The following is a 15,000-nucleotide window of genomic DNA, read 5'->3' as shown; positions in this document are numbered from 1 at the left end:
GAGGAACTGCGGTGAGCCATCTGCCAGCGGGTCGGCAGCAGCCCGCTGCCCACCGGGGGCAGTGCTGCCACGCACGGGCCGCGTGGTGAGCTTGTGGCGCACGTTCTTGGTGACCGCCTGTGTGTATGTGATGGAGAGGAAGCCGTGCTGCTGGTGCGCACCTTCCAGGACCTTGGCTGCCGTCTGGCCCGGTGGTAAGAGGGGACAAAACACACTGTGGCAAGCTAGCAATGATAGGACACACTCAGAACTTTTAGAACAAAAGCTACAACAACCACTGCACCTGTATATTGTTTGTAATGGTGCAGCCCTCATTGCTACAATGCCCAGGTTAATATTGAACCTTTTGTCTAAGTATGGGTTGTAGTTTCTAGGTTGAGGATATAAAGCCTTGTCCTGGAATGTAAGCATAAAAGATAAAAGTGAGGCTTTGCCTAAACATATCCAAGACTTTCTCTACTTAACTACTTCAAGTCAGTTTACGGACTTGAATTAAGCCTAGGTCTAAAGGCTTTTGTGTCAAACTCAATTCATGTCAGCCATATTGGACTGGTCCTGTAAGACCTGATGACCAGCTTATACTGCAGGAAAGCGGACTTGAAGCCCAAGACAAGACTTAACCTCAACCCAGGAAACAAGCTCTCAATAATGCTATGTCCATTATTAGTTATACAAATCTAACAGAGCAAGCCAAGCTGAAGCTACTAGTGCAAAATGGATGGAAAAACAGTAGATTTACTCATAGTCTTATGTTCTAAATTAGACTGGAGCAGTAACTCAGTCTCCTTTTATGGGAAACATAACTTCTTATAATAACAGTGAGTGATTGTAGCTATGATCCTCCGAGGCTGAATTAGAGAGCATGTTTCTGATTTATCAGAAGGACCAGATCTCCAATCTAATGACTGATTTGCAAACTTAATTACAGCGCGGGATTTATTCAAATAGGCAATAAGCAAAGAAAACAAACTCCAACCAGAGCATGATTAAAAGATTTTTCTAAGAAGTGGGCAGGAGGCCTGCTTAAAACATCAATCACAACCCCTAGGTTAAGTCTGCAAGAACTTCCATTAACAGTGGAACTGGTATCCATTTCATAATGAATACAATTTTAAGATGCCAGAATAGCCACATCATTTAAACGTATAAAAATCATAGACTCAAAGTCAGGGGATTAGTACGGTAGCTGTATATAAACAAGCTCGTTACCAAGTGATCATGGTTATTGTCAGCATGGCTATTCTATGTAATGATCTATGAATATGAACAGATGGGTGGATTACGTTTCACTGAGTTAAGTGCAACCCTCAGGGCCTATAAGTGCTCGTTAGGCCATACAGTATCTACAGTATAGAGGTATTTTTCATCACAAACAATCTGTGGCTGATTTTCCTATTAAGCCAAGTAGCTGTTATGATGACTACTGCATAATATATAACGCTCAATAGAAATATCTTAAAACGAGCACTAACAATTCCATAAGAAACATCAAAGCAATGGCTCGTACTGAAAACAGAGAAGGTCCCTGAGGGGCACTCTGAAGCAGCGAGGGGCTTTTATTTTTCTTCCAGACCACTGTTGAGGGAACCTAAGCAGAGTTAACATTAAAGACGGAGGGAAAAAAAACATAGAAGAAGCAGCACTGGATTCTTACAGGAGGGAAAAAGCCAGAGAAGTGACTGAGAGAGTCCTGCTTGCTGACGGGTCGAAGCAGCACAGTGCGTCTGTTCAGCTTGTCAGTGCAAGAGAGGACCACTCCTCCACAGCTGCCTGCGCTCCGCACACCCTCCTCTGGGCTGGGGGGGTGAGGAGCAGAGAGAGAGGGAGGAGAAAGAGAGGGTGAGAGGGGGGGTATTTAGAAGGAGTGGGGCAAATGGAGTTGGAGATAGCAGAGAGACAGATAGTGAAAGGTGAAGAATGAAAAGAATAAGAGAGTGTTGAAAAACAATCACAGGAGAGAGAACACAAAGGAAAAGAGGAAAAAATAAATAAAAGCCATAAGCCAGGAACTGAACGATGATTTTGACGAGACAAATTACCAGAGAACTAATTAAAACCAATAGATTTATACAGAATGAGCCAGCTGGAACGATGAAGAAAGGTCTTGTACTATTTTCAAGCATGCCAAGGCAACAATAAAAATACCCAAGCAACTGCTAGAGAGAGTTATTCTGGGTCAATTATAAGCAAAGACCTGGACACAATTAACCATTTTAGATGAAAAACACAGATTTTAGTGCAGTATATATTTTTTTTGTATAATTTTTAATATAATTTAGTGTTATATTAATAAATTAGAGAATAGTATACAAGGGGCCAGGCTGAGATTGTTTATGCATGTTTTCTCATTTTGTCATAAGAAAGTCATACACTATAAACTAACTCTGCTCTCTCAATAACAGCTGCAGGCATCCATATTGTAAAACTTAGCCTCCGCAGTAAGACAACGGTACAAGGCCGTTGATGATGTCATCATCCAGAGACCGGGAATCTATGTCACAAAGTCTTCCCACTCAACCACTGTCACCCGATTTCAATGGCTAGATTAATCAGCCAATCAGAGCTACAGGACAGACAGGGGAGAGTATACTCATTATTTATTTAAAATGTAGTATATACTGAATTTCGCCACAATAATATTTTAAATATAATTTATATAATGTGTCTGAAATTAATGCAATTGCTTCCCAGTTCATTCTCATGTCTCCCCGTCTGTCCAGCATGAACCGAGATGATGGACCTAGGTTAGGAGCAGCAGAATGGCGGAGGTATACACAGTAAAAGTCCTGGGGTATAATTTAACACTTGGTTCCATCTGTTCACTCTCAAGTGTTAAATTAATGCCATGGACGTAACCGTGTACAGAGGGCGAGGGCTGCCTGGCAGAGGCCTCACCACGGCGGTCTCCTTGCACTGCATGATGATTCCTTCATAGAGGCCACAGTGCCAGCCCTGCCCTGGTCTGCGGAGACACACAAGGCCCAACTCAGCTCAGAGCACTTGTACGGTTAGCAGGGGCTAAATACACATTTTCGGTTCAAAATCAACACTAACATTTACTTGGGTAAATAACGAAATCGACTACATTTGCTTGAATGTTATTGTCTTCCATGTGAACACCTGTGGATCAGACACAAAAATACATCAACACCACAAACACACACACACTAAATCTTCGCCATACAACACTAAATCCCAGAATGTCCTTGTGCATACAGTAAAGTGTGTGTGTGTGTGTGTGTGTGTGTGTGTGTGTGTGTGTGTGTGTGTGTGTGTGTGTGTGTGTGTGTGTGTGTGTGTGTGCGTGCGTGCCGTGCGTGCGACACCACGCCTGTATGTACAGTACTGTACACATGCCAAACACAGAGATGCGCACACATAAACATGAATACATTCATTAGGGGCTGGGCAGGCCTGCTGCTGGTCCCTCATGTTTTTCACTCTATTCTTCTTCTCATGAATAGGCCTGCTGCCTTCCCAATAGATGTTTTTTTTCCTTCTTTCTTGAGTTCTGGTCCTGTCCAAAGCCACATAATTATGGTGCAAATTCTCCCGATGGTGGTCTAATTTTCCAAAGTTTTGAATTTAGTCAATCAGCCGTACATGCAATGGTATTGCAAGTTTCATAATCTCTCAAGAACAGATTCCGAGATGCGCTACTGAATCTGTCCGCAGGCCTGGGGCATTCAGAATGTGTGTACATTGGGGATTAGTGGAATGAGAACATAAGTGCCCCACCTGAAGAGGAGGGCTGAGGGCGGCCCAAACAGAACATAAGCACCCCACCTGAAGAGGAGGGCTGAGAGCGGCCCAAACAGGCCAACATCCTGTTATCCACTGCACAGTTCATTCTTTTTTTAGCCGATGGGTTACCAGATTGCAAGTTTCATAACTTTTATACACTGTAAACGTGTGCAAATGATGAAGTTTCACCCTGGTGTCCATATTGCATGTCACATTTAAAAAAAAATAACATTGTGAGTTTGTGATCGACCACAGCATTATAAAATAGGGCTTAAGACGTAAGTGGTTAATGGTAATATTCAATTGTTATTCAATTAAATTCTTGGAGGTTTAGTGTGCAAGACTGAATGTTTTTAACTCAAAAGCTGAATTTTTGACATAATGAATTCTGTTCTCATGCATTACATTGTTCTGTCTAAAAACATCTGGTTTTTGCACACCGACATTACAGAGTCATCAATCTTCATTTAAAAATATGTTTCCACCTTGTCCAGATTATGTCTGTGAAATTTCAGAATTGTGTCTAAAAGTTTATTTTTCTGATCTGATCTATTTGAATTCTGCCTTTATGAAACACATTTTCCTCATTTATTTGCAAACTCAACCTGTTCATGATCAGCCTGTGGTATCAAAGGTTGTGAGTTCAAACCTAGAGTGGTGCAAATACGAATCATGAACTCCCTTGAGTCCCTTCTCTTTTTTTCCTTCCTCTTCTCCTTGATCGTCTTCCTCCAAACTTGTCAATTTGGGGCTCCGTGGTTAGCAGAAGTTGACTTGCATCACAGTAAGAAGGTAAGCACCATGGTGGAATCCCACTTGGTCCTTTCTGTTGTCTTCCTCTTCTCTATCGTCTTCCTCGTCTTGTTTTCACCACCTCTGCTCCTTACTCTTTTCCTCCACTTTTGCATAATTGTATCCTGTTTCTTCCGCTGCTTTCCCTCCATCGCTTCTCCTCTTGGTTTAATGCCCAACAATTAATTTCTGCAGATATTTGCCAACATTTCAGTAGACTTCATGAATTGTATACAAAATATTTGTCATACTTGTATCCCTCTTCCTATTTTCATACCGTTTCCATCTTGTAACTAGAAAAGAGACACGGTGAATTAGTAGTGAGAGTTGTTGCCTAAAGGTGCCAAATATTGCCTGTGAGTATTTCACATAAAAACTATTCATATTGTTGATGCCTTAATTTGTAATGAAAAATCAACCTTGTTGTGAATAACAATTGTGTATAACTGGTAACAGTTTGAGCAGTAAGAACGTTCAGGGGCTTTCACATGGTGTTTTCTTTTCACCTCTTCATCTTCTTCCCTTCCTTCTCTTCCATTTTCTCCACTTCATCCTCTTCTTCTGTCCTCCTCTTCATCTTCGCTATGCTCCTCTTCTCCTTGCACGGCCCCACGGTCTCATTGCTGCTTGCAGCTATAATTATGGTTGTTTCAGGTTGCCAAAACATGCACAACACATTTATGGCACAACTTTTCACTCCAGGGAAATGATTCAACAACATCTGCCTTGATTCCTTCAGACAAAGCATCCAATGCAAACGCCGCTCACACCCCTCCAACCCCAAAACTCCCCACAAGGACACCAGGAGTTCACTGAGGAGGGGGGTCCTGAGTGTTTCTGACTGCTGTATGTACGTGCACGTGTGAATGTGCTAGACGATGCAATCCATGTGTCATTATCCATTGTGTGTGTGTGTGTTTGCATTGTGTACTGTACACTACAGTATAAGGTGTGTTCAATGCATGAGCATTATATGTGAGCTTGATGAATGTGTGTGTGTGTGTGTGTGTGTGTGTGTGTGTGTTTGCATGGCATATAGGGTGTGTATAATATGTGTGAGTGTGTTTGTGTGGGTGACCATGTGTGCACGTATGGATAACAATCTCTTTGTACCCTCCCCTCTCAGCCGTCCAACACGTCCTGTGAGTGACTAATAGATGTGGACCCCCCACCACTGTGCGTCTCTTCTCTCCATCCCTCCATCTCTCACTCTCTCAGTCATTTGCAATGCAGCTGGAACACATCAGCTTCAATTTGTGTGAGCTGCTCCTTGGAGTAAATGAGGGTGAACTGTCACCAGCCATCCTCTGGCGGGAGTGTGTGTGTGTGTGTGTGTGTGTGTGTGTGTGTGTGTGGGGGAGGGGAGGGGTCCTCAACATTGCTCAAGAATGCAAGACGCTCCGATTGCCAGGGAAGCCTTCGGTTTAAACCTGAGGAGAAGGACTTCACCCTAAACCCAAGGAGAAGTACTTCTTCAACCTTCTACAACATCCCACCCGAATGGAACCTCCAACCTTCCAGGTTTAACGCCTGTTAAACAACACCCCAAGTTCCTCAACCTGCCTCACCTTGTGCGAGAGGTAAACTTCTAGCGCAAGTTTAATGCCCCACCCTCCTGTTTCTCCGCTGCCCTGGGGGTCTCCCTCCCTCTCTGGTGATTCTTTCCCTCTCATCTCTGTCCCTGATCCATTCTTCCTCATCCTCTACCTAGCTTGATAACTATCCAAGGACAGGACTTTCTGCTCACCTCCGTGCATGTGTTCGACTGCCCTGACTCTGCCTGCATTCTCCAGCAGTGAGATACATACAGTACGGCCAAAATGAGACAAGAGTTAGTTTTCCTTCCCTCTGTCAAGTGTGATTTAGTCTGACCTCCGGCACACATAACCTGGGCTGGGTGGTGAAATACCTAACCATTATCTGTTCAAAATGATTCATATGGACTCCAACCCCAGTGGGCTCTCTTATGTCTCGATGATACAGATTAGTATGGGCTTGACGCCCAGAGGTCTTCCACTGTGTCCTAAACAGCCCTGACTATAACCTGGCTTGGATGACGGAGCGCCGTTGCCTGCCAGAAACCCTGGTCCATTAAAGGGTGTGTGTGTTAAGGCTATCTTGTTAAATGCACATTAAACTGAAAATAACCAAAGAAACATGAAAATTGATAACATTATCTACTTAGGGAGGCGCTGAAGTCTCGTAAAGAGATTAAGATTGGCTCCTATTCTCAGGGCTGATTGGATACACACCTGTACACAACACTTACTGTGTAGTATGAGATAATGACCCAGCCCAAGTACTGTAGCCTTCTTACCACAGACAGTGTTCTGGCTTGGGTGATAGAGCACATGTACTGTAGCACTTTGGCCCAGCAGAACATAAATCAATTAAGTACTTAGAAAGACAGGGAGGTCCACTAGCCTCCCTCTAGACAGTCAGGAACCAAGCCAAAACGCATCCCCTCTCTCTCGGCCTGACCTGATCTGATGTGTGCACAATCTGGCTGGGCTGATTTGGAAGGCCCATCAGAATATATATCTATTAGCATATCAACAGTGATAAACGCTGACTCCTGATAATGGTGTTCAATATGGGAACAGGGCCCAGCAACATACGGTAGACCTCCCATTAACTGGCTGGCTAGAACTGGTATATCATCCACTGAAAGACAGGCACACAATGGAATGCACATATGCAGGCACAAACACAAACACACACACACACACACACACACACACACTCACACACACTCACACACACTCACACACACACATGTGCGCACTCGCACGCACGCACGCACTCGCATGCACGCACACACTCGCATGCACGCACACACACGCACACACACACACACACCTGTAGACACACAAATAAACAAACACACACGTTCACATCCTGGCCCGCAAACTGCAATACTTTGGCATGTCGGGTCTCAGTTCTATTATCTCCTCAGACAGGGTGAGTTGCCTCCTGCTAAGTGGTCTCTTCCCAGCAGAACAGCCCCACAGGCACGTACACTCGCTGTGATTCCATCACAGAGGTATGTGATCTGATCAGGACAACAAGTTACTTGGAAAATTGGAAATGGGACCATTTAATCACCAATGGGAAGAACGTTTTAGGGAGGCAGGAGAAAACCATTAATCCTTCAGTTCCAATGTGCTACAGTCTGTGCTTCTATAGTTTCACAACCCAGAGCTAAATCTACATTAAAGATGACCAGAATGGCCACGGAAGCCAGCTCAAACAACGTTTCCGTGCCTCAATTCAGACACGCCAGAGCTACTGACTGTCTTGCCTTCTAATTGACTGACTGCTATACCAACAGACTACTGACTGACCACTGACTGGCTGACCACTGGCTACATGGCTGACTGACCTATGAGTCAGTGGTCAGCTGTCAACTGGTCTGTCCATCTGTCTGTCTGCATGCGGTCCCCACCGCGACAGCTGGCCGGGAGACAATGATACTGAGGTGATAATCTGATAAATTACCCGCAAGGGTAAGTGTTAGGACAGGGCGTTAGTGGTGCTGGTGGCGTATGCGTACGTGTGTGTGTGTGTGTGTGTGTGTGTGTGTGTGTGTGTGTGTGTGTGTGTGTGTGTGTGTGTGTGTGTGTGTGTGTGTGTGTGTGTGTGCGTGTGTGTGTGTGTATCCATGAATTTGACCCATGTGTGTGGAGAAAGAGTGAAATAGAAAGAGAGAGAGAGAGAGAGAGATGGGAGGAAAGATGTTCTGTGTATACTGTATGTGGGTGAGCACTTGTCACTCTCTACTGTACCTGCACCTGTAGTGATCAATGTTGAAGCTGCCAACTTTACATTTGATCTTAGTGTAGACATCCTGCACATCCACTGATGCACTCAGGTCCTCCAGTTCACCAATAACATAGAATTCTGTGAAACGCACAAATGATAGGAGTTAAAGCACATTCAAACAATAATCCATTCCTTACATAAGTCTACATTTGTGTGGGAAATAGAGACAACATTGTAACGTAGAAAAAGTGCTCCTCTTAGCACAGGTCTCCACCAGGGCAGGTACAGTAGGTTATTGTGGGCCTGCAAAATATAAAACAATCTGACAGTCTTGATCACAATGTGTACCAATTTGCGTGATGTTTGTACAACACTTTTTGGAGTAATAGATTTTTTTTAAATCGGCCTCAATTTGCATGAATTAAAAGGCATTTGGCATTATAAAAGGCATATACGGTACTGTATGAAAAATGCAGGACAAAGGTTTTTCCTTGGCTTCTAGCACTAGAAGGTCTGAGAGGTCATTTTGACTGTTTTTGTATTATTTTGAAGTTGATTATCTTTGCCCATGAAGCTTTCAGAAGGTTCCCCTTCCATTGCATCATCCATCACCATTCTATCATCTCAGAAAATCTTGACATCTGAAAAAAATTCTAAATGTTAATTTAAGCACATGCAAATTTAGCTGATTTTACTTCAGACCTTCTAGTGCTAGGGAGTGTGCATATAAAGTTGTACACAGATCGGTGCAGTTATAGGTAAAAATACTAATCGGCTTGTTATAGCGCCACCATGACGATGTTTTTACAAAATCTGGTCACTCACAGACACACGGACGGACAGAGAGCAAGGAGAAAACAGAAAACAAATCAAAGAGTAGTTCAGTAATATTTTAATCATTTTTCTTAGATTGCACTGCAAATGTGTGGAGCGTGTCTGTGTCTTTCATGGGTGAGGCTCTACATTATAGATAACCTAGTCCAGGCCGTTCTGTTGGTCCTAATCCCAGTGCTCTGGTCAGTTCCTATACAGTAATCCCACATGTGTTCATGATGAAGCTTGTTCAATGTTAGCCATGTTTTCTTCCTCTCCATGTTAATGAATGCAGCCATTCTGATGGTGGTGAGGAAGTCCACAAAACTCTAATAAATGGGGGGTCTTGAGTTTATTTCTTGTATGGAAACTTAAAGGTGCTTGTTGACTCCCTTTAAGCCTCATAGCAGGACTTTTTGAAGCAAGCATATATTAGCGCTTAACTGTTGTTCCTTTCTCATTGTTTCCACTGAGAGAGCCCATGGAATCAAAGCTTAGCTTTTTGTACTGATTATGCCCTGTGGTGATTCTGAGAAATATACAGTGGCTGCCGGTGTTGTGTTAATAAAGGCGTTTTTCTGCTTTATTGTGGATACGGTGTGGAAACAACTCTCCCAGTTGTTAGAAACCCATCTTCTCCTAACATGGTGCTGTTTATTGATGCATGACATTGCTAAACTCACCCTGAAGAAGCACAGGAAATCCTTAGTCTAATATAATTTATCTTAAAAAAGGGAAATTGCCTTTAACGGTGCATGTGAAGACACATGCTTTATTCCTATCCAATCTTCCAAAGACATAATATCAATGCCTTTGGCAATACCTGTTTTTCTGATTTCCTTTTTCACAGAATACATCACGGTGGATATAGTTTGCAGTCATATCTGTCTTATCTCAAAGACATCAATTGTGCGGTGCTTAACGTCTAATATCTCATGTAAATGCCATCGTCTGAATATACAGTATTGCATGTGCGAGACTGTTCGAAATCATATGCAATTACTTAATGTGTTGCATGCGGTGAATGCTATGGTAAATTCACCTCGCAACTCAGATGGCACATATTAAAGCCCAAATCCAACGTAATGCCTATTTAGGATATTTCTAAGTCAAACCATCTCTGTGAGGTCCGCCCAAACGTTCCCTTTTCCACTATTAAAGAACTTAAGCTGTGCGATCTGGTTGGCAGATGCTAAATATTACAGCCGGCAATTAAAGGTAAATCTAGCTTTTCATCACCCCAGTAAATCTGAGGGGAGAAGAGGCAGCCTGCTTGGGATTCATCACCCACTTATTTATTTGTCTTTTTTCCACCCACCCACCCTTCTTTTCCCCTCTGTCCGCTGTTGCTGTTCTTTGAGTGTCAGAGTGGGTCCATTGAGGGAGGAAACACAGGGGGCCTGATCTCTCCAAATGTTGATACGGTCCAAGGTTTAGAGGTGGGGCTCTCAAATTATCTAATAAGAAAGAATGTCAAATCTTTGGAGAGCTTCCAGAACTTTTGGACTACTGGCGACAAGTCTGACTGAAATAAAATACCATTACCAAATTATTTTGTCATATTTAAACTTCAGGGTTCATTTTAGAGAATTAAAATACTACTGATAAAATAAGAAAATTATGTTTAACTTGTGCCTGCAGTCTAATTAAACACAGTGGAATGAAGAAATAAAGTCTTTACTGACAATTTATTCAAGAGTGACAGAGGCGGAAGCAATGGATTTCTATTCGAATTGAAATACTACTAAAAGCATCAAATACCTGTCATTTTGGCAGCAGGGTCAGGGGCAAACAGTTTGACGGTGACCTTGGGTAACATCCACTGCATCCACAGGCTGACCTTCCCACTGGTGAAACCTCCGATGGTGCTGGTCTTCTGCTCCAGAGTCACAGTATCTGAGAACGGGCCATCATCCCCAGCAGGAACAGAGTCTCCCTGCGGAACCAAGCAGCACAGGACAGTATGGGTTGGACTGGTCTACAGAGACCAGGGAGATGTCTAGTCTACCTGCAGAACCAGGGACAGCATGGGTTGGACTGGTCTACAGAGACCAGGGAGGTGTCTAGTCTCCCTGCAGAACAGGACAGTATGGGTTGGACTGGTCTACAGAGACCAGGGAGATGTCTAGTCTACCTGCAGAACAGGACAGCATGGGTTGGACTGGTCTACAGAGACCAAGGAGGTGTCTAGTCTCCCTGCAGAACCAGGGACAGCATGGGTTGGACTGGTCTACAGAGACCAGGGAGATGTCTAGTCTACCTGCAGAACCAGGGACAGTATGGGTTGGACTGGTCTACAGAGACCAGGGAGATGTCTAGTCTCCCTGCAGAACAGGACAGTATGGGTTGGACTGGTCTACAGAGACCAGGGAGGTGTCTAGTCTCCCTGCAGAACAGGACAGTATGGGTTGGACTGGTCTACAGAGACCAAGGAGGTGTCTAGTCTCCCTGCAGAACCAGGGACAGTATGGGTTGGACTGGTCTACAGAGACCAGGGAGATGTCTAGTCTATACCTGCAGAACAGGACAGCATGGGTTGGACTGGTCTACAGAGACCAGGGAGGTGTCTAGTCTCCCTGCAGAACCGAGCAGCACAGGACAGCATGGGTTGGACTGGTCTACAGAGGCCAGGGAGATGTCTAGTCTCCCTGCAGAACCGAGCAGCACAGGACAGCATGGGTTGGACTGGTCTACAGAGACCAGGGAGATGTCTAGTCTCCCTGCAGAACAGGACAGCATGGGTTGGACTGGTCTACAGAGACCAGGGAGGTGTCTAGTCTCCCTGCAGAACCGAGCAGCACAGGACAGCATGGGTTGGACTGGTCTACAGAGGCCAGGGAGATGTCTAGTCAGTCACACAATAGAAGTAATGACATAACCTTAGTTGAAAGACAGAAAAGGACAATGCAAAGGACAGAGAGTAAAGTGCTTTAACGATTTACACCCGGTTTACACCCTACTCCTACGGTATATAGTTTTTATTTTATTTAACCTTTATTTAACAAGGCAAGACAGACAAACATAGTCTTATTTCCCTCTATGCCAAATCTCTTTGGCGAAAATAGCCAATCTACAAGCTCACAACAGTGATGCACTATGAATATAGCCTCGCGTATCGATACTAATATCACTGCGTGGATATTGGTCTCGTCCCTCTCAGTGTTTGATTGTTTTCTGCAATGTCCCAGTCCATATTTGCATACTGGGCCCTGGTTGGTTATAGCCTGGTTCCAAACGAATCTGGTTGGCTCATCACCATTTCAGCCGCGAAGTCCTCCCACAATTGAGAGGGGCCAGACTTAATCTGCCTGAGGCAATATGCATTGCAACGGCAGATGAAGGCTGGCTGGCTATGCAAGGCTACTATGAATACAGGTGTGCCTTCATATTTTGAATTGCCCATTGGTGTGCCTTGAGCAGACAAGGTTGAAAAGCACTGGTGTAGACTGTAGACAACCACATGACTCCTCTGATACACATGGATTTAACAGCCATTTCTTTTCACCTGACAGTGAGGGGTTCCACCACCAAAACATGCATAATACTATCTCTCCCAGCACTGGTGTCCTGACCAACCAGTAGTGCAGCATTACGGTCAACCTCATACATGCAAACACACATGCATGACCAAACTGGAAGCGCCATGGAGGAATCAAACCTAGTCTCCGCTCTATGCCAAAAATATTGAAAGATTAGTTCTGTACAGTTCCGTTATAATAGGACCTTGTGCTGTGCCTTGTCCTTTTGTTTACAGGAGTTGACCACATCACAGAGCGCAGCTAAAGAGAGCCGATAGGAGACAGTATTGTCTGTTAAGGCCCGTGAAACCACACCGCCAACCAAAATGAGGAACAACATATTATGAAAGAGGACAAACAGCATTTAACTTGAAATGCCCCGCTGTCTTTCCTCATGTGCATACTGTTTAATTGTCTGTCCGTGTGTGTGTGTACATGTCAGGATCTTGTGCATGCATGTGCGCGCGCGCATGTGTGTGTGTACACAGTAAGTGTGCACCCTGGTGTACTGTACAGTATAAAGCGTGTTTGGATGCATGTCCCATGTGCGTGTAGCCATAACAAAAGCATCAGCAAGCCTGAGAGCCTTTTGGTCTTGGATGACATCAGTGTCTGGTGAACAGAACCCGGCTCAGAGCACAGGCGTGCGCGTGCAGTGTGGTGGTGGGTGGGGGATTGGGGGGGAGGGGGGGGTTCACTGTGTGGAACTGTCACTGGTGTTAACCCCAAAGCTAAGCCACCAGCACCCACACGGCCTGCTTTCACTCACACAGGCCACGACACACATGCACGGTGCAGCCTGGGAGGGGAACGGAAGGGAAGAGAGGAAGGAGGAGAGAGGAGAGCAGGATGCGGCCGAGGCTGCTGCCTTCAGAGAGCTCTCAGCTCATTACTGGGGTTTGGCAGAGCACAGGGAGGATGACAGCATTGGGGACATATTTTTCTTCTTCTTCTTCTTCTTCTTTAACCGAATCTATGCCAAGAACACGGGACCTCGTTCTTCTCTCCACGACCTGCCTGTGCACAAAACGAGGGAACTCGTCTTTCTTTAATTCCATTTAATCCAGCAATAAAAAAATAACTTTTATAATTTTTTTTGCTTTTACTCACACGTTAGAAAGCCTACATACGGATCCGTGCACGCGTGCACGTGTGCTTATTTGTACTTTTTCTGTTCCAAATGAGACCATCTGGGGTCTTTAGGATCTTATAAAACCTGAAAACAAGCTAAGCTAGCGCTGATGCTACCGCTGGGCGCTGCTGCTCCTCCGTGACCAATAATAACAATAACAACAGCTGTATGGGGGATACACCACGTGGTTAGTCAGGGAGCCTTTCTCCTTCTTTGGGTTTTCACGCATTCTTCTGGCACTGGCGCCATGTTCTGGCCTGGGGTGGTAGCACGGATTGTGTTAAAGAAATATATTTCTCTCCTTCCCTCCCTTTATTCCTCCTTCCTCTCTTTCTGGGGGATGTGTTTTCCGAACGTGTATCTGTTAGGCTGACTCAGGGAGTGTAGAAACATGCAAACAAACAATATGGCAATTTGCAGCTGCAGCATTGACCATAATTATGCACATCTTGTTCCTCCTTCATACTCAGGGGTGGAAGCCCCACCCCTTTGAGTATGACGCAAGACTAAAATGGCCGGCATGTGAATATGCTCATTTTTATGTTTTATTTCCCCCACCACACTTTTTCCACAGCTTCTCCTCTCCATAATGACAGATTGTGTCATGCTTATCAAGCCTGGCTGTGTGGTTGGTGAGGAGGTTATCAACCATCTCAATTAGGAACCCCACTGCTGCTGGGCTGATTGCACCGACTTAAGAGGAACCAGATGAGGACACTGTGTCCCTGTTGTCTGCTATGTGTGTGTGAGTGTGAGCGATTGTGAGTGTGAGCGCGCGCATGTGTGCGTGTGTGTGTGCACGCACATGTATGTGGGGGGCACGCTAATTTGCAAATTGAATTTAATCGCGTATTTGAGGGTGGTTGACTACGGATCTCGATAACAACGGACGACAACAGTATAAACACATTAAGGATTATGGCGATTCAGAAATAGATTCCCCATAATATGGGGGGAACCTCTGGAAAGTCTGATGAGAAGCATGTGCTCCCGGGAAGAACGAGGCAGAGAGCGAGGCGAAGGAGAAACCCAGAAGACCTCCGTAGCCATAAATATACTAGATAAACACTCTCTGTCAAGGCAATCATAATGATTACCTGCAATACTGTAGGTATGAACATAACCTGGACGAGCCTCAGAGAAACGTAGGGCTGAAAGAGGTACTTTGGCGCACCATAAAGCATCTCACAATTACATATAAATACAACACATACAAGCTGTCACGTCCATCAAGATGAT

At 44.6% G+C, this 15,000-nt stretch overlaps 1 protein-coding gene across 2 annotated transcripts in view; it reads right to left on the bottom strand.

The window, feature by feature from the left end:
- vps13b (vacuolar protein sorting 13 homolog B) overlaps window positions 1-15,000 on the bottom strand; it is a 457,445-nt gene that overhangs the window by 202,529 nt on the left and 239,916 nt on the right. The window contains exons 26-29 of one of the 2 annotated variants that reach the window (XM_083761686.1): window positions 10,873-11,047; window positions 8,322-8,436; window positions 2,896-2,962; window positions 1-183 (exon numbers count right to left, since the gene is read on the bottom strand). The exon at window positions 1-183 is cut by the window's left edge and continues 81 nt beyond it. In XM_083761686.1, coding sequence (XP_083617812.1) covers window positions 1-183; window positions 2,896-2,962; window positions 8,322-8,436; window positions 10,873-11,047 — 540 coding nt within the window. Of the gene's footprint in view, window positions 184-1,654; window positions 1,797-2,895; window positions 2,963-8,321; window positions 8,437-10,872; window positions 11,048-15,000 lie in introns of both variants that reach the window. The other variant, XM_083761685.1, reaches the window with a different exon arrangement.

Source organism: Protomyctophum parallelum (assembly GCF_964188405.1).
Source record: "Protomyctophum parallelum genome assembly, chromosome: 3".
Lineage (NCBI taxonomy): Eukaryota > Metazoa > Chordata > Actinopteri > Myctophiformes > Myctophidae > Protomyctophum > Protomyctophum parallelum.
The sequence above is the reverse complement of the archived record's forward strand: the minus strand, read 5'-3'. Positions and strand labels throughout refer to the sequence as shown.